General features: G+C 46.6%; 3 protein-coding genes across 5 annotated transcripts; all 3 read left to right on the top strand.

Annotated features, from left to right (window-relative positions):
- Positions 1 to 1,070: 1,070 nt before the first annotated feature.
- On the top strand, positions 1,071 to 3,072 carry LOC128267889 (uncharacterized). The gene is made up of 5 exons (XM_053004838.1): positions 1,071 to 1,184; positions 1,252 to 2,163; positions 2,232 to 2,483; positions 2,571 to 2,714; positions 2,796 to 3,072. Exons 1-5 carry the CDS (start codon positions 1,131 to 1,133, stop codon positions 2,970 to 2,972), a joined length of 1,539 nt encoding a protein of 512 aa, XP_052860798.1. The 5' UTR covers positions 1,071 to 1,130; the 3' UTR covers positions 2,973 to 3,072.
- A 1,887-nt stretch (positions 3,073 to 4,959) lies between these two features.
- On the top strand, positions 4,960 to 5,482 carry LOC128278695 (uncharacterized; the record flags this gene model as incomplete). Its single annotated transcript, XM_053017425.1, has 2 exons — positions 4,960 to 5,085; positions 5,163 to 5,482. Coding segments are annotated over 2 exons (318 nt in total), but the record flags the coding sequence as incomplete, so codon positions are not given.
- Positions 5,483 to 6,165: 683 nt separating this feature from the next.
- On the top strand, positions 6,166 to 14,575 carry LOC128274989 (retinol dehydrogenase 14). Of its 3 annotated transcripts, none has more exons than XM_053013372.1 (4): positions 6,166 to 6,369; positions 10,791 to 10,940; positions 11,024 to 11,162; positions 13,601 to 14,575. In XM_053013372.1, exons 2-4 carry the CDS (start codon positions 10,818 to 10,820, stop codon positions 14,341 to 14,343), a joined length of 1,005 nt encoding a protein of 334 aa, XP_052869332.1. In that variant the 5' UTR covers positions 6,166 to 6,369; positions 10,791 to 10,817; the 3' UTR covers positions 14,344 to 14,575. The 3 variants fall into 3 exon arrangements, with proteins under 3 accessions (XP_052869332.1, XP_052869324.1, XP_052869317.1); XM_053013364.1 differs by lacking the exons at positions 6,166 to 6,369; positions 13,601 to 14,575 and adding exons at positions 10,459 to 10,561; positions 11,559 to 12,286; XM_053013357.1 differs by lacking the exon at positions 6,166 to 6,369 and adding an exon at positions 10,469 to 10,561.
- Positions 14,576 to 22,336: the final 7,761 nt, after the last annotated feature.

Below are 22,336 nucleotides of genomic sequence, written 5' to 3' on the forward strand. Positions count from 1 at the left end.
TTACGTTACTCGGCGGATCGTGGGGTGGCTTGGGTTTGGGGAGTCAACAGAAGCAGGCAGAGGTTCCGGGGTTCCGGGAGCCGAACGGATCACAGGGTGGTTCGTGGGAGCCGAACAGAAACACAGACGTTTCACAGGTTTTCGGTGGCCACCGTTGAACGCCACGACGGACGGCAAACGACTGGCCGGATCGGCTGACCGACCGACCGCAAAACCCTAATGAAGCTCGGGTCGAGAGCCTTCGGTACGGCCATGTGCTTCGAATTCCGTTCGCGCTTGGTTCGGGTGGCCCGATCATGTGTCCGGGTCGCGGGAAAGCTTCGAGTGGCCGGTTTCCGATTTGATTTTGGTGTCGGTTTGGTTACCGTTGAGGACGGTTAAGCCCTGTCGGACGAGGGCTCGAAGGCCGTAACTGTGTTTCGCGTTCACTGCCTAGTGTTCAACTTCTGCGTCGAAGCACGCTGAAAACCGTCTCCAGATCCAGGACCAGATCGCCTTAGTAGTTTTCCTCCGCCTTTGTAGATATCGTTAGTCGTCGATAAGATGATCTGAACTGAATGTTGGCAGAAGCCTGTTTTGCTTTTGTTGAAATCGTCGACAGAAACCCCACTACAAGCGATCAGAACCAAGTTGAGAAAACCAAGAAGAAAGCTTCATCAGGACATCGCTCGAATGAAGAGATTGGCGCTGGAGCTGGGGCCTTATTTTGAGGTAAAAGAAAACCGTTTTACAAAAGTGGTGTTGAAAAGTTAGAGTGGCGCTGGAATGATTCTTTGGCTCTTGATGGAGAAAGCCTATTTTGAACAAAAAAAACCGTTTTCTTTCTTAGAATCGGGACTTTTCAACCCATGTGTTATTTCTTAAAAAAATACGTGATTCACAATAGAAAACCTAACACCAGTGCTCGCGAAAAACGTAAACACTATTACCGGTCGAACGTTCGAGTGGTTGTAACCTGACCTGACTTGAACTGATTAGACACACGGATCGCAGATCGAAAGGGCGTGTAGGGTAGTCGATTCAGTTGTCCAGCGGCGCTTATCAGGAGCTCCCGTTTCAATACACCGTGGCGCGCATAGTGTTGACAACAGTTTTGTGAGAATCCAGTCCCCAAACCGCTGGCGAACAAAATGGAATTTGCGGTAGCGCCCGGTAGCGCCAGTATGTGCCATATGCTCGATGAGGTGAGAGAAATTCAATGTGTGTGAAAGTGGGCCGCTTCTGAACCAGTCGTTTGTGCTCCCCCGACAGGTGCTGTCCCTAATTTTTGACCATCTCGATGTGCTGGACCTGAAGAGTGCGTCGCTCGTCTGTCGGAGATGGGCACAGTTGACCTTTGCGGGGCGCCGCATGAAGCGACTCTGCCTGAAGGTGGATGCTGTGGCGCGGGATCGCACTGTTGCGCAGGACTTCACTGAAGTATTGCTCAGAAGTACGCGACATTATCGTCACGTAGTGTTCGCGCGCAATGGCACATATGGTCCTACGTATTTCTTACAGCTGTTGCGTAAGTTCACCGGCTCGATCCAGACGCTGCAAGTGTTTCCCGAGTGGTCGCTTTCCTTGCAGGACCTAAAACTGCTCCTGCTGGAAGTGCCCTATCTGCGACGATTCTCTCTCCGGTCGGAACTGCGCCACGGTTACTGTGTCGACGTTGGGCGGAAACCCGGCGAATGGTTGCCGGTGCTAAAGAAGCTTCAGCATCTGCAGCTTGCCAGGGACAGTAGCTGGTTGCAGTGCGACGCGTTCAGTGTGCGTACGATCGCCCCCCACTTGGAACGGCTCGTCATGGACTGTCACTCAGAGCGCGCGCTGGAAGTGTACCGCCACCTAAGTGGTCAGTTGAAAAGCGTGGAAGTTGTTTTCGTCCAAAGTGACTATTTTACTCGCTTTTCCGAGTTGTCGTTCCCGTGTCTGGAAGAGCTCGACTATTACTGCGACGAACGAACGTTACAGTTCACGGACAACGGGACGGTGGAGAGTGCTGGTAGCTTCTTTCGAAGGCTTCCCAAACTTCGCCAGCTCACTCTTCGATGCGTGGCCCGCAAAGTGTTGCTGCAATCCATCATGGAGCACTGTCGCCAGTTGACTTCGCTCAACATCGTAACGAGCCAAATGGAGAAGCACGCGCTAGAGCCGCTGGGACGGCTGAGTAAACTTAAGGTAAGAATCGGCATCGAGGTAATAGTATCTAGCGCCATGACCTTCTCAACCATTTTCTTTGCTTGCAGAATCTTCAATTGGACGGTTTCATGCGGTTGCACAGTTTTCGCAGGTGCAAAGCAGTTCCCTCTCTCGAATCCGTTCACCTGAAGTCGGTCTATTTTCACGACCCGTTGGAGTTCTTCCAAAGTCTGTTTCGGGTGGCACCACAGCTCTGCAGTTTGAACATTCAGTTTTCGATCGTAGACGATGAAGTGTTGCATTTCATATGCTACCACTTTGCCTGCCTCCAGAGCCTCACATTGGAATGCTGTCGAGAGGTAAGCATCGTGAAGCAGAAAACCATTATCATTAGGCTTACTAGAATAATGCCATTTACCACGGCAACTTATTCCCGTCCATTGCAGCTTACAGGCGAAGGTCTGGCTAACATTGATCAACTAGCACAGCTGCGCCATTTTCAACTAAGCTTTCTGAGCATCTCGGAACGAATGTTTGAATGTATCCCACGTAACAATGTTCGCTATCTGTCGATCATTTGCTGTGACCGAGTAAGTGCGACCTAGGTGTTTGGGTTCGTTGGGTATGTGAATAGATTTTTCAAATTTTTCCTTCATCTCTGACGAGCGAAGACGATGGACGATGGCCTCCGGAAGATACCTGGAAAATTTCCTTTTCTACGGCGATTGACGATTCGAAAGTGTCCCCTGGTAACGAACGACTGTATCGAAAGGCTCCGGATGCTGATGCCAACGTGTACTATCGAGAAAAATGGGCAACATCTTTATCCAGTTTACGTTGGATTATAAGTGAAAAGAAGTTCTGAATACCGAGTGTCGACTGATACGAAGGTGATATCGACCCGGGAATATGGAAAGAAATAAGACACAAAATAAATGTAGCATTACAAACCGAAAAGCAATGCAAAACAACCTGTACACACAAGCTAGTATGTAGAGAAAAATGGTGAGCCTTATGTGGCGAAACTCGTGCCCTATTGTAGATTTGCTCTGTTAGACAGTTGGTGCAAGGAAAAAGATACTATATCTGTGGATTGAAATCAGAACAACAAAGTTAGACATAGTAGTCCCAGTAACTTACGTGAAAGGGTGTTCGTTGGTGCAACGAAACCGATAAACCACCGCAGGCCGCTGCCAACGGCTCTGTCGGTACAAAATCGCTACAATTTCTTGTACGGGTAACATTTCGAGTGGTTCATTGTTTGATGATTTCCAGCAGTACCCTTAGATTCGAGTAGTTTCAGGGCACCGGTCTACTGTCAAATTTCCTGTATAGCCAATAAACGTAAATAAACAGAAACAAATCGGAACAATTTCAATACTCCGAAAAAGTTTATACACGATGGACGATTTGCCAGACGAAGTAAGCCTTTTGTTAGTTAGATAGTTTGTTGGGACTTTCGAAATCATTCTTACAATTGTTGTTTTTCTTTCAGATATTGGGAATGATTTTCGATGAGCTTGATATGGTTGATCTGAAGAATGCTTCGTTGGTCTGTAGTCGATGGGCAATTCAGGCATTCTCTGGACCAAGAATGGATCGTGTGAAGTTGAAAATAGATTTTAGAGTTAACGACGCACAGGACTATTATGAAATGTTTCAAAACAGTACACGATGTTATCGCGTTCTGGAGTTACTGTACAACGGATATCGAAAGGGGCTGACTTACTTTTTTCAGCTCTTACGCATGTTTACAAACTCCATTCACACAATAACAATTTGGAATCATTTTTTTATTACTTCCCACCAATTGCGAATGATACTGGTAGAAGTTCCGAACGTTCAGCACCTTTCGATTCTTTTGGAACTGTGTTTCGACTTCGAGCTGCAAAACAAACCGATCGAACCATTCCCAGTACTTACGAAGTTAAAGTACTTGATGCTCAATTGTAAGGGTGTTTGTAGTGAGTCGTTTAATGTGTGCGCAATCGCCCCCCACTTGCAAAGACTCAAAATGGATTGTGACACGGAGCAGGCACTAAATGTTTATAGACATTTTAGCGGTCAGTTAAAGTTCATTGCGGTGTTTTTTAAGACAGACGTCTTTCACCAGCGGTTTTGTGAACTGCGCTTTCCATGTTTGGAAGTGCTAGATTATTGGTGCGATGACATACAATTCAGGCGCCGAGATATGATTGAAAGCCTTTGCCAGTTCTTCCAATGTCTACCCAATCTTCGTCAGCTCGTTTTTTGCTGCCGTTTGCCAGAGGCTGTTCTGCAAAGTATAACAAGTTACTGTCGGAAGCTAGTTAGGTTCAACCTTCGAACTGACTACTTGAAAAGAGGATCTTTTGCATCGTTGGCGCAGCTTACCAAGTTAAAGGTAACCAAGTAGAATGTTAAATGCCTATGGATAGGAAATGCCTACGTTCTACATTATTGTTATCAATGATATACTTTTGCTAAATTTGTGATTGTGATTTAATTTCCATTTTTTCGCAGTGTCTTGAATTGTACGATAGGCTTGAAGCGGATGTGTTTGAGGGATGCAAAGAGATAAAATCTCTCGAATTCGTTCATTTGAATACGTCGATGGTCGATGATATGTTGTACTTTTGCAACCACTTCTCTGAAGTTGCTACTAATTTGTCCAGTCTTACAATACGTGAGAGTCTTGTAGACGACGAAGCAGTACATTTTATCTGTTACAAGTTTCGGAAACTTAAATTGTTGTCCTTGGAGTTCTGCCAACACGTAAGCAATTCATTCATCTTGAAGCCAATCATTTTCCTTTGTTATAATTTCCTCCATTTGTAGATTTCAGAGCGGGTTCTTTTGAAGATTGATCAGCTACCCGCGTTGCACGTACTTGAACTAGGATTTCTGAACGTACAAGATGAAGTGTTTGACTACATTCCCCGCAACACTGTTCGCCAGTTATCGATAAAACGCTGTGGTCAAGTAAGTACAATGTCTATACCTTGGTTGAGTATGCATGATGTCTTTTTGATTTTTGACTTTTAAATCCCCACGAGAAGATACGCGATAATGGTCTTCTGAAGATTCCGGATGCATTTCCCTCGCTGCAACGGTTCAAAATAACATCGTGTCGGATGGTCACTGAAGCGGGCCTCGAACAGCTCCATGCCAGAATGCCAGCGGACACAATCATACAGGTTTACGGTGCAACGACGCTGCTTACCATAAATGACTTTTTTCATCGAGTTTGAATGTGAATGACAACGCCAAATTAACTAGATACTACGAAACAATAGATATTGCTTATATATAATAATAATATTGTTATAGAATCTTGCAGTGCTGCTCATCAGATAATACGCCGCGATTGGGTCTGTAGAGTGTACCATCTTGTTCGTAACTAATCTTAAACTAATCTTCATAATTCGAACACATTGATCAGTTGCAGACGCTATGATTACATTATATAATGAATGCTTGAGTCTATTTCTCGCAATAACTATAATAACACTATACTATAATAGAAAAAGTATGATAAATTGCCTGTGTTCTTGCAGATTTTGGTTTAAGCATCTTTTCCAGGTTCGTATCTGAAGATAGAGCGCGGGTTTGGATAAGCTACTTGTACAGGTATTGCTTGCGCCCCTCTTCAACAGACCTTGAACGTGATCACCAACGCTGGGGAAACTTAAATACCAACTAAGGGGCAATTTAAACCAATAAATAAACATCAATAAAACTACACCAATAAAGTACAAATTTGCTGAATGGTAATATGAGGTACTAGAACCTGGCCGGTGTCGACTTGTCCGTTACTCTCCCAGCGATAATGTACAGGCCAACAGTTCACCTCTTTTGGTTGCATGTGCTAATTGAATCACCTGGAAAACGTGCGTTGTTCGCGCATTTGTGAGCGGTTCCGCGGCCGCGACCGTGTAACTTGAAACTCTCTCGCACTCGTCGTTTCTCGCGCTCGGCTGGTCGATCGCCAAGTAATGCGCGCACCGCACTTAGCTTCGGGACTGTGCACGAAGCGATCGTCAGTTCGATCGAGGCATTCGGCTGGAGAGGAAGTGCACCTTTTCCGCGGAAGTTTCCGCGAAGTAAATTACCCGTGTTTTCACAGGTTCGAAAGCGTTTAACGCCACAGAAGAAGCCGCGTACTTCGATACCAGAGTGCTGGAGTAGTATTCAAAGTGTTCGACGAAAGCGTGAGAACCCAGAGGATAGTTGCCGCTCCCACGGGGTGCAAAAAGTTGCCAAAAGGTCAGTGTGTACAGGCAGAAGCAGGACCATTTTTAATATTTTTGGGCGTTTCTCGAATCTTAGTCCGCGCCAAAAATCGATCAGTAGAATCTGTTGCAAAATCAGGCGTTCAAACAGAGGATCGTGTGCGGGTCACATTTAATGCTTGTAGACTGTGTTGCCCGCGTTACTCCAGTTTTTAAAAACGGTTTAGCGATCGGATACATGGTTGCTCTCCCTCGGGTGCAGAGAATTTTTGATGAAGTTGATTACTTGCCAACGAATGTTAGTTCTTTTGGTTGAAGACGATTCAAATTCTTTAGTTTATCCGGCACTAGTTGGCGGATCGTAAATCCAACATCAGAGAACAACATCGAGCATAAAGAGAAAGCTCTCACCACACACTCACACACACGGACAATAACCGAAAGATAACCCCCTGGTGCACCCGAGTTCGGGTGGAATGTAGGAAATGGGAACCGAAAATGGGTCAACGGGACTTTCAGTTTTCGCCGTGTTTTCGTATTGCCTTCTGTTGTGGTTCCCGTTCACACTGTGGTGCGCCCATAACCATGCTTGCGGGGCCAGCAACCTCGATTGTGTTTCGAGCGACTAGACGACTTAGATTGGGTTTTCGGTGGCCATTGCTTGGCTGCCGGAGGGCTACATGCTGAAGGGCACTGTTACGGGGTCGACGGTAGACGATTAATGAGCAATCGAATGGGATTTCTGCGACCAAGGCAGACGACAGGTTCAAGTCTGTCATTCTCAGGCTCGTAACGCTTTTCGAATATCTCGATGTATTATGACATGCTGGTAACTTACCAGCGGGATCATATAACTTCTTCGGAGATTGATGGCAGGCTATTAAGTTGGGAATGCGAAATCAAAGACGTCTTCGTGATCGCTTCGAAGGCCACTCACTATGACCCATGGTAGGTTTTTGGGGAATTTTTCAATCCCCATCGGTTGCGCATTTATCATCCAGTCCCTGTATCTAGAAGCAACGCCTTCGTGGAGGAATTGCAAGGTGGGCATACGCCTAGAATGCGGATTATTTTTCTAACGAGCATCGATCAGCGAGCCCGGGTAATCGATCATCTACGAAGTGGAAGTAGAAATGATAAGTTCGTGACTTCAACAACACTGATTTTATGGCAGATGTACCGAGAACTGGTAGAACGGGAGAATCAATTAGCATTAATGTGGTGGAATTATTGCGATGGCGTGTCGTAGTATCTTGATCGCTGATCGTACTCAACACTATGAGGAAAACCATTGTTTCTATCATGTGTTATTGAGAGTCGCTAGCTTCCAGACAGTTCCAAAGTCGGCAGTCGGTATCGGTATCGGTATCCAAGTCGGTATCTCAGCGATTATTTTAATCACGCCGTCCAGCGTGATTCGTTACGATAGCGTTGGGCGTTGTCTCAAAAACCTAAACCGCTATGAAATAATCGAAACAAACTTAAGTCGGATCAACAAGATAGTTTTCAATGAAGAAGAATACCAATATTCTCATTTACGCACAAAGATTTACGCAACCCAACAAATAAGATCGAACCTTGTCAGATGGTTTCAGGGATGGAGGCCAAAACACATCTATGCGCCGGCCTCGATAAGTCAACGATGAATTTCGATCGCTTTCTCTCTTCACGACCGATCGTCTAAGGCCGTTTTAATCTCGAAAGGTTGTGAATGCCACCCATTCGCTGGACTTGTCTAAGCTGGCGGGACGCGTGATTTGGTTGATTCGTTTACGTAATGTGTAGGACCCCTATTTCAGTGTGTTTTTCGTCGAAAACAGCACGTGGAAGTATTGAGTAACCGACAGTTCTGCCCCCCAAAAGCTAGTATCGTGATCGTAAACTCGTTTTCTCACGAAACCCTTTCCGTGGTACGTTGAGCGACTAGTTCCTGCGATCTGGGAGCATTTCGTCACATTTATTTGAGGCACTGTCAATGGCCAGTCTTATGCCCGGCGGTCAAAGATCGCTCGAGCGCTGTTAGTATAGCTCTAAATAATTCGAACGATGTTTTAACACTAGATATACCACCGTTTTCAATATACCTATTTATACCAGACCAGTCAAAATGACTGGTCATGTGAAAAATTGCTTTTTATGACTTCAAGTGTTAAAAAAAAGTCTATAAAAAAATTAAAACAAGTTTAGTAATGTTAACTGTAAACGATAAATGGATTTGTATACATTTTTATATAACAGAAAACATTTAATTTTTATCACTTTGTTGGACACAATTTCTACATAAGAACGTTATCTACTACGTTGCCGAACTACATAAGAATGCCTTCAATTTTGCTTGCGTAATTTTCCACTTTTTCCTCAAAACTCTAGAGGCTTCTAACTCTGTACAAATTCGTATATATTCCAAAATAATTGCACACATCAATGGTCTGGAGTGCCCAATCTACTGCCCAATCATATTCTGAGCAACAATTGCCCTTTTTGGCCTAAATTTGTTCATGGAATAAGGGACCAGTCATTTTGACTGGTCATGGTATAAATCTCCAAAAAAAAAAAATTTTTTTTTTTAACATATATAAAAAAAAGTTTATTTGTGAAATGTATTCTATGCTTAGAGCTATTAAAAGTCATAACATCATTTGGGGAAAAAAAAATTACATGTAGTGGAAATTTGCCATTCAAACTGCCCGACCAGTCAAAATGACTGGTGTGGTATATCTAGTGTTAATAGGGGGTGCCTCTGAAGTATATTGCGTAAGAAGGGCTTATCCAATAACCCCGGCGACTCATGCATATTGATGCCACATTTAAATCTCATTCAAAGAGCCTGAAGAAGGGATGTAGGCTTAGAGAGACATCGATGTCGTGGGCCGTCGCATCGCGACTTGTCCGTGACGTAGTTTGCCACACTGACGAACGGTTATTATCATCAAACTTCCATCGTCAACGCCTATCCCAGTTGTGGAGTTGATGCGTCAAAGTGCCATTCGAGAGTCCTTAGATTGTCCAAGAGCTCTACGTTAGTGTTTATTTGTTGATGTCCATATCCTCTACAAAAATGGAACTGCTGGTAGAAGTGGATTCTTCTACAGTGCGTCTTCCTGCGCACAGCCAATCAGAATCACAACATTAACGAGCGGCAAACATGACACGCAAATTGAGGTGTTGGCCGCGGTTGACGTTCCGCTGAATGGGGTGCGTATGACGACTTACGGTGTCCGAAGTTCGATATCCGCGTTTCGGTAATCTGGCCGGGTTTGTGCTAGGGCCCATAGTAACAGCATTACGCCAGCCGATACCCGAGCATCGGAGCCAGCAACGCAATTACTGCTAATTATGACTCTGTACCACGGCGAGTTCTGCCGGGTTGGGTCGACGGGAGATCTGCCGAGAACTCGCCAGAGTACTCTCCATTGGGGGCCACATTAGCTCTGTGTTTTTTGTTGTTACCACCACTTAGCATGCACAGTTCCATAAACGATTCCAATGTTCGACTTTGCGACTCAAGTTCGTCAAGTCAAGCACTGGACGAAACGCGTGGTGAGCGGGACCATTGAAGCAACCCAACAAAAAAAACCTCAGTTCCCAAACCTCAATGATTCTTTGTAGTCAAGTGCAGTAGTCACACGGATGGCAGTAAAATCTCGCTGAGTGCGTCCCCACTTGATCATCCAAGAAACTGCGCAAAAAATGGACGGCCAAACCTTAGGTCAATATTGATCGGACGATGCCGGACGGCTCGGTTGGGAAAGAAGGAAACAATTGTTGATCTTCGTGATCATCATTCCCCGCGATGAAGATGCAAATCAAAACGATCCTAGGAGGAGTCTGCTGAGTAATAAATACGGCTCTGCCCGTTCTTTAAGAGTAAAAAAAAAAAAAAGGAGTCTGCTGAGTTCTGAGAAAAAAATGAGGGTGCTGATGATGGTGCTCAGCGGCCACCCTCTCTGCTTATGGGGTAATAGATACGACCAGGGGAGGTGGGTGGGTAAAGGGTGGGTTCGACCATCCCATCTAATCCATCATGATCGCTCGATACGAATCTCTTTCGACAGCAGCAAGCTGAGGTGTCCAATACTACTTGAAGTTCCTTTGGCCGTAGGAAGATAAACAGTGAACGCTCAAGAATGTTCGAGAATTTGCGCTTTTTTTAGCGGACGACGCTCTTGGAGTTCTTGCTGCGTTAGGTGGCGATGAAAACTTTTTCTCCTATAGCTAACAAACTGGTAAGGCATCGACCGGATGTACATATTTATATGCTGGTTAGCTGTGATGCCCCTGAGAGGTGGTTGAGGTGGTCCCTCCGTTTCTTATTTTTCGTGACGCCATGGCCATGTAAATAAACGTTTGAACGTCATGAACGACTTAGCCGTATGTTCTCTATTATGTAGGTGTTTTAGTAGCAAATAATTCTAATAAATCTTTACATTTCTGGTGTACTTGCTTCCCTTCTAGCCACTTTCCACATCTCATACACAAACTATGTCCCTACTCGGGTTCAACGATCCACTGACGGCAATCGCGTCCGTGATCACGGGCCTAGCGATCGTTCTGTCACTAATCAAATACTATCTGTACCTCACCTGCGGGCACTTTACCTCGGCAGTAAGCATTACCCCGGCCGGGCAGGCCAAGTGACCAACCTGTGTGACAAACACTTCTCCTCTTGACCCTGTTTTTCTTTGCAGCGCAAAATGGACGGCAAAACGGTCATCATTACCGGGGCCAACTCGGGCATCGGCAAGGAGACGGCCCGCGACCTGGCGAGACGGGGTGCGCGTGTTATTATGGCCTGCAGGAACATGGAGACGGCCAAGCAAGCCAGAGGTAGGTGATCATCCGATATCACTGGTCGAGTTCAAGGTCGCATGATCATGATAGTGTAACGCACTAGTAAAGATAGTGTACGAGCTAACCCGTACACGGTGGTGGGTCGGTACTTCACAGTAGCACTAATCTAACAAGATCTTCCCGCATCCCGTCGTTCGTCTCCTTGTGCGTTTTTCGCTCCTCGTTATCGTAGTGCTGTGTTTGTTTCACGTCTGTTGTACAAAGCGTTCTCCCAGTCGTGGACACTTCATGAGCTTTCTATTAAAGTTCAACCCGACAACAGTGTAGCTCCTGCATGCTCCTGCCAACTGTACAGATTCCAAACCACAACCATCTGTGAATACCTGTGAATGATTGTGGAGATCCGATCCCGATTCCGATTCTTCTCCGCAGATGAAATCGTGAAGGAAACGAACAACCAGAACGTGGTCGTGCTGAAGCTCGATCTGAGCTCGCAGGGCTCGGTCCGCGAGTTTGCGGCCGAAGTCCGTCGCACCGAGCGGAAGCTGGACGTTCTGGTCCACAATGCCGGCTTCGCCGAGACGTTCCGTAAGACGCAAAGCGTTGATGGACTGGAGTTCACGATGGCCACTAACCACTACGGGCCGTTTCTGCTGACGCACCTACTGATCGACCTGCTGAAGCAGTCGACCGGGCCGGGCCGGATAGTGGTGGTGGCGTCCGAGCTTTACCGATTTGCCTCGGTCAATCTGAACAATCTGAACCCGTTGCGCAGCCTGCCGGCCTACCTGTACTACGTATCGAAGTGCGCCAACATTATGTTTACCCGCGAGCTGGCCCGCCGGCTCGAGGGCACGGCCGTCACCGCCAACTGTCTGCACCCCGGCATGATCGATTCCGGCATCTGGCGCAACGTGCCCTTTCCGCTCACGCTCCCGATGCGCGTCATCAAAAGCTTCTTCAAGACGAGCGTCGAGGGAGCGCAAACTTCGCTGTATCTCGCCTGCTCCGAGGAGGTTCAGGGTGTCACCGGCAAGTACTTCATGGACTGCAAGGAGGCTGGCCTCAGTGCCAGCATCTGCGATATGGAGAAGGCCCGCAAACTGTGGGACGAGTCGATCAAGATGGTCGGACTGACCGACAGCGATCCCAAGATCTAAAGGATCGGCTGCCGAATGTGTGTTATTCCGTCCATAGAGTTGACTTAATAAATATCACAAGACTACCGTTGGTAGGCGGTTGAAAGTCCAACCGCTGATAGTCCAACTCGATCGTATTATCGCTCTGGCACCCACCTCTGTGTGTTGATCTTAATCGTCCATGCCCTGCAGAGTCTGCGCATTTCTCTCTCACCATCGAAAAAGCCGTTCCGTTCCACCTGTGCTTGTGTGTGTGTGTATGCTTGGCTTTCGTTTGACGCTTTATTGTCGTTTTCTCTAACCTACTTCCCAACCAACGGGGCGCGATTGAAAATTGCGATTCATCGTGGTGCTGTTTTTCGCTGACACCGCGGAACGATGGTCACAAGCTGCGTTCTATGAGTGTTCCATTAAGAGTCTTCAGACGTGATAAGCAACAAACCGATGGACTACGTCAGTTGCAACCGTATCCGTACCACTTTCCTTTGATTGCTCACCTTTTTTTCGGGTCTGTTAATTATTAGATATCCGCCGAGGTCCAGCAAATTCATCGCTCATAATAGGTTGCGTAGCGGGAAAAAAGAAACACTCATCTCACTGCGTCTTACGCAAACACCAGCAGAAACAGCTCGTTTCTACATATTGGTTTACACTCCATTGGTTTCATCACGGTGTCCTACCATTCATTTTCCATCATTTTCTATGGTCGCCAAAAATTTATTTTTATACCAAAGTGTCACGCATCGGGCGGTTTGTTTTCGAATGTTGCGCTCCGCTGAGAATATTTCGGCGTGCAAAAAGCGAGGAGCGTGAAAACTTTCACCGAATTATTTCACCGAAACTCAAGCGCGACACACAGAAAAGAAAATGCATTATGCAACGTGTGCAGCGCGCGGGTTTTGGACATCAAATATGGCCCCGGTTTTGCTATGCGCGTTATCAAATGACTGTTGATTAGTTTTTGGAAATTGGAAAGGGAATTAGTTACATTAGGGTCCTCAAAACACGACACTCTCTTCGTCACGCCGCCGTGAAGCCTGGTCAAACCCCTGAATCCCAGTGCTGTCAGTAGGCTGTCAATTTTCAAATGTTGGTAACATTAGCCAGCGAAGCGTTTATTTTAGCGAAACAAAAACATAGCAGTGAAAACCTAATCGTTCGCCAAAAATATGTGTATTTAGAAAGTTTGTCATCATTTATTTGCCTTTTTAATACCAGAGCTTGTTTCACACAATCATTCACGGTAGTTATGCAATGCTTGGGGTAGGCCATTAACGGATTATCCTGGCGGTTTCGCGATGTTGCGCTCACGCTTTCAAAACACTGAACTTGCAGAAGAGATCGTGGCGGAAACGGGCAACACCCAGCTCATCATCAAGCAGATCGACGTGAGTTCGCTCGCCTCCGTGCGAGCGTTTGCCAGGGAGATTGTCGCGGCCGAGCCAGTGATCGACGTGCTCATCCATAACGCCGGTGTGGCGCAGGCGTACAACAACAAGGTGACTGCCGATGGGCTGGAGTTCACGATGGCCACCAACTATTATGGCGTGTTTCTGCTGACGCACTTGCTGATCGAGTCGCTCAAGAAGGCCGATCAGGGCCGGGTGGTGATCGTGTCGTCGAAGTTGTACCAATACGCTTCGCTGAATCCGGAAAACATCAACAGCATCAACCCGGTCAACTACTTCTCGCTCTTCCCCGTCCACCTGTACAGCCTGTCCAAGTTTGCCGAAATCATGTTCACGCAGGAGCTGGCCCGACGGCTGAAGGGTACGCGTGTAACGGCCAATTGCCTACACCCGGGCGTTATCGACACTGGCATTTGGCGCAATTTGCCCTTCCCGCTCAGCTTACTGTTCAAGCCGATCAAGATGTGTTTGCGCACGCCGGAGGAGGGAGCCCGCACCACCATCTTTCTGGCCGTCTCGCCGGATGTGGAACACATCAGCGGACAGTACTTCCGGGGCTGCAAAGTGAACGAGCTGAATCGTAGGGTGCAGAATGTCGCCAAGCAGCAGGCGCTGTGGGAGGCGTCCAGGAAGCTGGTAAAGCTAACGGATGTCGATCCTCAGATCTAGACAGCGGGTGGCACCACTTTCCCTGTCTCTACGACGGGCTCTCAGTTGATATTTAACTGTAAAGGAGTATATTCGTGTGGAAACTTATAAACGAAGCCAGTATACGAACACACACCATATTGCATATTGTGTACCAGTGAGTGGCGATGATTTCTCAAATGATGCAACATAAATCTATGTCTAAATAAATGTAAAACTGTGCTTTGCCACAATTGGTTGCTTCTCCTTGCACCCGTGCTCAGGAACATCCTCGGATCGGCTTTCCTTTTGATTCTGACTGTGAAACGAGATAGAAAACTGGATTTTGTAAGTACTATCAGCATATCAACCTATCAGATTTAACGCCTTTCGTCACTATCAAAAAGGGGCTAGAAAGGATTAAGCGAAAACATTTATAACAGGAGAACATGCATGGGCTTCCCCTTAAAGTGCTGACGAAATATTGTGGATTGGATTTTAAGCAACCAATGCTTTGCGGCACAGAGTGTTCTACTGGCAACGACCACCCCTAAGGCGCCTTCATATTCCACCATTATTCCCGTTATAACGACGACCTCATGCTAATACTTTCGTTTTAATTTTAGCAAATGGAGCTCGTGCAAAAGCTGGTCGAGATTCGAACCATCCGCCAACAACCGACAGTGCTCACAGTCAACCATAATTTCGCCGTTAATCATTAGCATAGCTCGATGAAAAGTCGCCGTTGCGCCTTCATGGCAGCTGTTGACAACCGTCAACGAGCGTTGCAAACCGATTCAATCTCGTCCCGTGGTTCCAAACCCGTCAAACTGCGTCCCGGAATGCAGACGGCCCCAAAGCTCCAGGCAATCGCGCGCGGTGCAACACCAAATTGATTTTGTTTTCGAGTGGCAGCAATGCTGCGGAATGCTCCTGGCTGGCTAGTTTGCTGGTTCAGTGGCCTGCAGGCCCTACCGCTCGGTGGCCTGGGATCGGAAGCCCTTTGCTATTCGCTGGTTTCTTCACCGAAAACCACGGTGAAATGAATGGGCTTATTTTGCGGATGGTTCTATAAATGAACGGGAAGCACATTTTCTATAGAGGTAGTTATCCCCCGCCATCGGCGTGACCAAAGTTTCGCACTCACCCGATCGTTCAATAATTTCCACTAATCCGCTGCTGCTGCTGCTGCTGCTGGTGAGCCCGCCACTTAATGGGGCAGAGTTGGAATTACTCTTACTTTTGACACTTTATGAAACAGCTCGGCGAGGAATAGTCCTGTGCCTTGGTTGGACCACGGTGCGGAATGCAAAGTTTTTTAATTGGAATTTTTCGCAATTTGCAAACCCCTCGGAGGAAGAAGCCGGGATTTCTTTCCGCCACCGGGAAGCGGGACGCTGCATACTTCTTCGGCACTTCCTGGAGTGGTTGAACGGCGCGTACCACTGGAACTGGACCAGATATTGCAATTGGAACCGTTGTTAGCCGGTAATCGCCATCATATTCAGGGGTGGTACTATTTTTTGTCACTAGAAACGGAGAAGAAACAGTGGACGTTACCCGAATGTGAAGGAAACGTCCATCGTCCAGAAGAAATGGTCCCCTCAACTCGTGTGATGTGTGCTGCAAATGAACTGAAGCATAAATTTTAAATTAACTCTCTCTCGCTCTATGTATCGTTCGGTCACACCTCACATTGAGGACATTGTGGTGCTGGCGACAGTAACGGCCACAGAAAAATTCATCAGACGACCGTTCAGTGAAATTGGATAGCTTGAACGCTACACACGGTCAACTGTACAGGTCGTTGTTTGCACGGGAAAGCTTTCCCTGTTTGCCCGGGACCGTAGGATCCCCGGACGAGTACGGGAACAGAAGTGTCCCAACTTATCACCCGGATCCGTAGATACCTCATTTGACGCCGCCGGCCCGGATGCTCTGTGTTGCTGTGACTCGGTCTGAGAAGTGGTTGACCATCGTTAAGGGCACAATTTGCACGTACACCGAGGTGTAGAGTGCAATTCACATTTTTGGTGCCGAAGTCGTGAGCCCGCACGTATGCTAATGGAGGCATATTTGGTAACAAGTGAGGGTTTTTCTTTTTACTGCCAAAGAACTTACGTTTGTAACCGTAATTACACAAGTTTGGATTTCTTTTCCGATGTTTCGTATTGAAATAGGTGAAAACGATAGATTTTGTGTGATATTAATGAGGTTTCATAGTTCTTTTTCATATTTTTCCGTAAACTTAAAGAACATTTATGTACCAATTGAACATGGGCCATGGTCATGCTCTTTTTGGTTTTGTCTTCAGTGGCATAAAGTGGTCTTCCCAGACATTGCTCCACAGGGAACCTTTCCTTTACGCTGACACATTGCCAGGACGAGTAGACGAATTATTTCTGGAAATTAGTAGCAATCAAGAATTAGGTCACAAATCTATTGGTATTGCAAATAATTCCTGATTGTTGAATTAATTATAAAGCTTTTTGGACTTCGGACTGAAATACTATTAAAAATGCGATGTTAACAAAAAAACCTAGATTTGGTATGTTTCCGTTTAAGCATTTCGTTACTCAACGGTGGAAGGTCCCCAAACATAATGCCCTTTTTGCATAAATGCTGAACGGTAAAAGGACGCACGTTGTGGAACCGTGTGGACGGTATGCCGAGCTTCATCTGGACCAACCTGGTTGCCATCGAGGAGCATACATTGCAATTGTAATTTTCCGTTACCAAAGGCCCAACCAGGAATCAGGACACCGACCGTGCACCGGTGGTTCCGTTACAACAACGATACGACAGCGCGAGCCAACGAACGAGTGAGAAGAGCCGAACGATCAAATATTTAAACATTCCCATCACGAACCTATCCCAATCGTTATCGAAACCAAGTGGCAAAGCAATCCAATTCCGTGGTGCCAGTCTGTGCTTCGAAGGATAATGCTCACGCAAAAAAGAGGGAACGAACCCGAGATCCCGAGTTTTGGCGGCAAAAAAAGATGAAATGCAAACAAGCAAACAAACAAATTGTACCGTGCGGCCGTTGTGGCGATCGACCCGGTGCCCAGTGGCGGTGGTTGTGGTTCGCTCGCTTCGAAAGGGCGCACCCGAAAACTGTTTGGGGAAATTAATTTCCATTGCTTCGGAACGAACCGATGGCCGGTTTGGGGGTTTCCGGGGTTTCCAAACAGTGCGTCCCATCAATAGGGTTGATGGGACAACAAATAATATACAATCCTTCTCGAACTCGGAAGGGTGCTATTGTTTCACCACTCGCCCAGCGGCCCGGCTCTATACAAACTATTGAATTGAGAGGAGTTATACGACACAGAGCGGAGTTGGTTGGAGTTCCTCGATTCGATCCGTGAGCCTGATTTGGCTGACCCATAACAATTACCTCCAATTAGCGGTGGTTGTAGGAGCTTTAGGTGCAGCACGAAGAATTCAAATCACAGAATTGAGGGGGCTTCTTGACGATAACCCAAAGTCAGCGTTTTTGTTTGTTCCATTGGCAGTGACTGAGTCCTTGCCACGCGCGTCCCTGAGGGTAAGCCATAATGAGGTTCACTTCGCATTTAAGCTTGTTAAGACCGAACGTCCGGCAACGATACCGGCCGGCCAGGCTCGAGAAATTTATTGCACCAGATGTTGTTGTAGCGCCCAGCAACGCAGCACCGGCACTCGTCCTTCCGGCTAACCGAGACATTATCTCAAAAATATGCTTTTTGCCACCCTCGTCGACGGAATGTGGTTTACGTCGATAAGAAGCCGTAGTCGTGTGGTGAAAACGGGGAAAATAAATGGACTTTTCATGCTTCCTTCAATCCTAGAGCGGTTTGTTTGGCCTTTGGGGCGGACGTTCTCTGGTGCTTCTTGGTTTTGAGGCGAACCATTTAAGCGAACCGAAACAGTGGCCACCTTAAAGCGCGTTAATTCATTAATCTCTCCATTTTTGGTGCTTCCGTCGGCTTTGCGGCACCGATTCACTGTCTTCCGGACTGAAGATTATGAAAGTACTGAAATTGTCGTGAACAGAACTGAGGACACTAAATTTTGCTTAGTGTTACTTTAAAAATGCCCGCATATTTCATAATTAGAAATAGGATCGTAAGCAGAGTTATGAAATGGAGTCCAGTCGTAAGTCAGAGGACTTTAGGAAAGCATAATTGTGCGGTGATTTTTGGTTTGAGTCTCTCGTTTTCATTGCCAGAATGATGGCAACCGCAGCGCAGCTGCCTACTGTTAGTTGCGGTGCTTGGTTTTGAGACTTCCGGCAAAACTTCAGCAAAAATCGCTACAGATGGTGCCAATCAGGAAGCTTTGAAAAAGGTTTGTCAACGTGGGAACGAAAATTTATTGTTAAAAATATTTGCAATATGATATCTAATCATAGAATCATCTAAAAAATCTAAACTCTGCTGTACCAAGAGAGCGAGGAAAGACTATGGACAACAGGAACCATAAAATATTTATTTACAAAAGTGGTTATTCCTTTTCCCCAGTAGCGACTGTGCAGAGTGAGCTGCTTCGTACGTGAATAAATGAAATCAATAGAACAATAAAAGGTCCTCTCCTGATGCTGGTACCGAGATAATTTAGCAACAGAGCGTTAAAATCGGTGCGTCTCGAGCGGCTGGCGGGCATATAATAAAACTATTTCACGACAGGACATACTAACTAAGTATGGCATCAAAAGGTCAGACAATCTTAGGCAACGACCATTCTCGTTGTGAATAATTAATTCGTTTCATTTCATACCTTGATTGCTCCCACGTTGAGTACTTCGGATCGACTGGCTTAGGACAGTTAGGACCGCTCTGTTGAGAGGCGATAAGTTACTGTTTAATTAATTTATGACAAGCTATGTGCCCAATCGGAATCTGAATCGGGCCATGCGGTGTTGATTGGGAATCATTCAACAAGCAATGAAATATACATTTTTTGTAAGTTGCTGGTTTGTATGAACTTTTCAAATAGAATTGTCCATTAGATTCTTTACACGTCTGCACCATTCAGTTGGGCGTAAGGGTCCGGTTCGGAGTCCTCTGGGTGAGTTTGCTTAAGACCAGAATACTTGACCTTTTAACCACGGAAGAAAGCTTTCTGTTTGTTTTCTCTCAAGATGCACCCGGTAGTAGACAGAGAGTAATGCAATGGTAGGATTGCCGGTGAGTAGTTGCCACATTTAATGAGCATTAAGCAACGCAACCATTCAGAGTGTTAGTTCAAAAAGAGGTTCTAGTGTTTACACTCCCAGCACCCGTCTGTTGCACCAGTTGGACGATTCTTGTGCGCTTGTCATGAGCTTTCTTGATTCCTGAGATGGCAGCTGACGAGCTTCGTTCGTTTGGTTGATGTTCCGTTTCGTTCCGTTCGATTCTGGATTGTATCCGTCAGGCGTCAACCGGACGATGGGACGGTTCTGCGGTTTTGATGGTTTCTGGAAAGTAGTTTAACACATCAAAAGGCTTACGGAGCGGAAACCAATTCTGTCGATTGGTCGAAAGGTATCCAGCCCACCACCGGTCGATTATCGATCAAATGTTTATTTCTTTTTTGTCGTGAACCTTTTCTTGAGCCATCCCGGCCAGGTCGCTTTCGTTTGAAGTGTTGTCCGGAAGTCATTTCATTCGCAAGTAAATCATTATGTCGATCCCTAGAATCCTGCGGACGTGATAGTTGTGCCCTTTTTTCGGGACGGATTTGTGCTCTTTTATAAGCCACCAGTGATCGTTTGGTTAAATTCCTTTATTCGTTGTCGGTTCATCAGGCATGATTACATGACAGGTTAGCCTTCTTGTGGAGAAAGATACTTAGATACACATTTTTTCCAAGTAAATCTACGTGCGCCCGAACTCTTCAGGTTGATCTTTTTCCGGCGGAAGATCGAAAACGGTAGCCGAACATCCATTCGGAAATAAATCTTTTATTACAGGCTTTTTTAGCATTGCCAACCAGAAATGGGTCAAAGAGATGAAGAAAGTATGTTACTTTTTCTATAAGCTCGCTTGAAAGTTTCTGGGAAATCCTAATTAAGCATATCGTCACCAGGTCCTGGGCGGATCCGGATGTCGGAACACTCAAACGAACTTTACTTCTTATCCATCGTTTGGGCAACCGGCAATGTCCGGAATCGCCCTGATTGCGCGCTGTGAGTGATAATCGCAATTTCGCTTGGAACCACCTACGGGAAAATCGGGTGGAAATAGGACCGCTTCACGGGCACACCCACTCTGAGACACGGCATCCTCCCGTCGACGGACTCGTCTTTGGCGACCATAAATTATCTTAATAAATCGTTCCGCTTCACTGTGCCGCTCGATTCGGAATCCTGGGACGCGGGTGGCCGATGTCGCAGATTGCTGGCGGTTCTCCGGTTCGGCCAAGAAACATGAGCAGCAGCCAGGGCGATGCATTAAATTTGCGCTTAGACCAACGCTTTCGCTTTGGATCTCTCGTCGGTGCGTCAGAAAGGTTTACCACTTTTCGCCTTTAAGATGTACCGACCGAGCAACCGAGCTTCAAATCGGAGGCCCAAAAATGACTGGGCCTGTGACCCAACGCCCTGGATGGGGCACGTTGTTAGGCATCATCGCACGATATATATGGCACAATTATGGAAATGAGCCTGCGCCTCCGGTGTGCCCTGCTACCGGTGCTACTTGAGCCGGCCCAGGCGAGTAATGTTGCAATTAAAAGTTTGTATGTTGGGTGTAAAATTCCACTTGCCGGCGCATTTGAAGGTACACCGTGTGCGACCCACCAGGCACAAGAAACGGTTTGCAGATCGCTTTGGGGCAGGTTGTTAAATCACGTTTCACCAGAGGGCACTTTCGGGTGGCCGATGTATGCTGTTAGGCTGATTGTAGCGTTGCAAGGGACTCCGTGCTACATGTCGACCATACCGGAAACCGAGAAACGTGTTGAGTGAAGCAGTGAAAACGGTTGTCGTCACGGTTCTGGCCGACCTTAAATCGGAGGCGATGATTTCAATCCTTTTTTTCTTGATGTCATAAATTTGTAATTTAATTATGTTCCGTAGAATTTAATTTTATTTGTATTATTATGCTGCAGACTTTGTCCGAATCTACAAAGAGCTTCGATAAGAAAAACACAATTTTATGCTTTGAAATACACTTTATTATACCTAGAGCTTCTGCTAAATCTCTTTCAGTCACTCGACGATTTTCCAATACGATATCCTGTATTTTTCTCACGATATCAGGTGTTGTTACTGTTTTTGAACGTCCTTAATGTGGATCGTCTTCAAGGCTTGTACCAACTGCAATTGTAACTGTTAAATCGCTTCCTAACTGACACTTTTGTTCTGAAAAGCCTGTAAAATATTTAAGTGGTCTAAGCAAAAACCCCAAATCCCTTTATTGTGAACGGCGGTTTCGGCATGCATTGCTTTATTACATCCATTTAAAGCTGGGATTGTTTATGTGAAAGCGCCACCTTTACATTTGATGCGCATGTTTGGTCGTCCGGTCCACTTCCGACCGCCGGGCGCCAGGAGAATGCTTTTAATTATTTTAGTGCATCACCAGCAATGCAGAAAAGCGCGCGGCCTCGGCGTCCTCGCTGCGCCTCGGAACACGTGCCAATGGTGCCCGGTGCAGCCGTCGGCCACAAAACGATGACAGACTGTAACTGAGGCGAGACCGAATCTTGGGTCGACGAAAGAAGACGACGTCCGTAGGACCCCTCTTCCCCGAATATGTTGGACGTTTTCTGCACGTGATTCGGCGAGCTGCGCGCTTTCCGCAGCTTTGTCGGAGGATTCATGACAACTAATGGCTGTTCTCCTCGCCGATGTGTTGGGCGCGTCTTGTGAGGTGCCTTTGTGCCGGTGTCAGCCCGAGAATGAGAAACGTCCGAGGGGGTGACGAAGAACGCCGTCCGTCTGCAATTCTGCTGGAGGAGGGCATCATTTTTCATTCTTATCACCGTGGCAAGGTTCGCGTCCGCCGCCGCTGGCAGCTCATAATTCCCACACTGAGCCCCGCTTACAGGTGACGTGGCAGTGTGA

The sequence above is a fragment of the Anopheles cruzii genome, chromosome 2 (genome assembly GCF_943734635.1).
Source record: "Anopheles cruzii chromosome 2, idAnoCruzAS_RS32_06, whole genome shotgun sequence".
In the NCBI taxonomy this organism is placed as follows: Eukaryota; Metazoa; Arthropoda; class Insecta; order Diptera; family Culicidae; genus Anopheles; species Anopheles cruzii.

Coding starts and splice junctions, on each gene's coding strand:
- LOC128267889 (XM_053004838.1), top strand. CDS start 1,131: ATGGAATTTGCGGTAGCGCCCGGTAGCGCCAGTATGTGCCATATGCTC. Junction 2,164..2,231: donor GACGGCTGAGTAAACTTAAG/GTAAGAATCGGC, acceptor CTTTGCTTGCAG/AATCTTCAATTGGACGGTTT. Junction 2,484..2,570: donor CATTGGAATGCTGTCGAGAG/GTAAGCATCGTG, acceptor CGTCCATTGCAG/CTTACAGGCGAAGGTCTGGC.
- LOC128274989 (XM_053013357.1), top strand. CDS start 10,529: ATGAAAACTTTTTCTCCTATAGCTAACAAACTG. Junction 10,941..11,023: donor GCGGGCACTTTACCTCGGCA/GTAAGCATTACC, acceptor TTTTCTTTGCAG/CGCAAAATGGACGGCAAAAC. Junction 11,163..13,600: donor GACGGCCAAGCAAGCCAGAG/GTAGGTGATCAT, acceptor CTGAACTTGCAG/AAGAGATCGTGGCGGAAACG.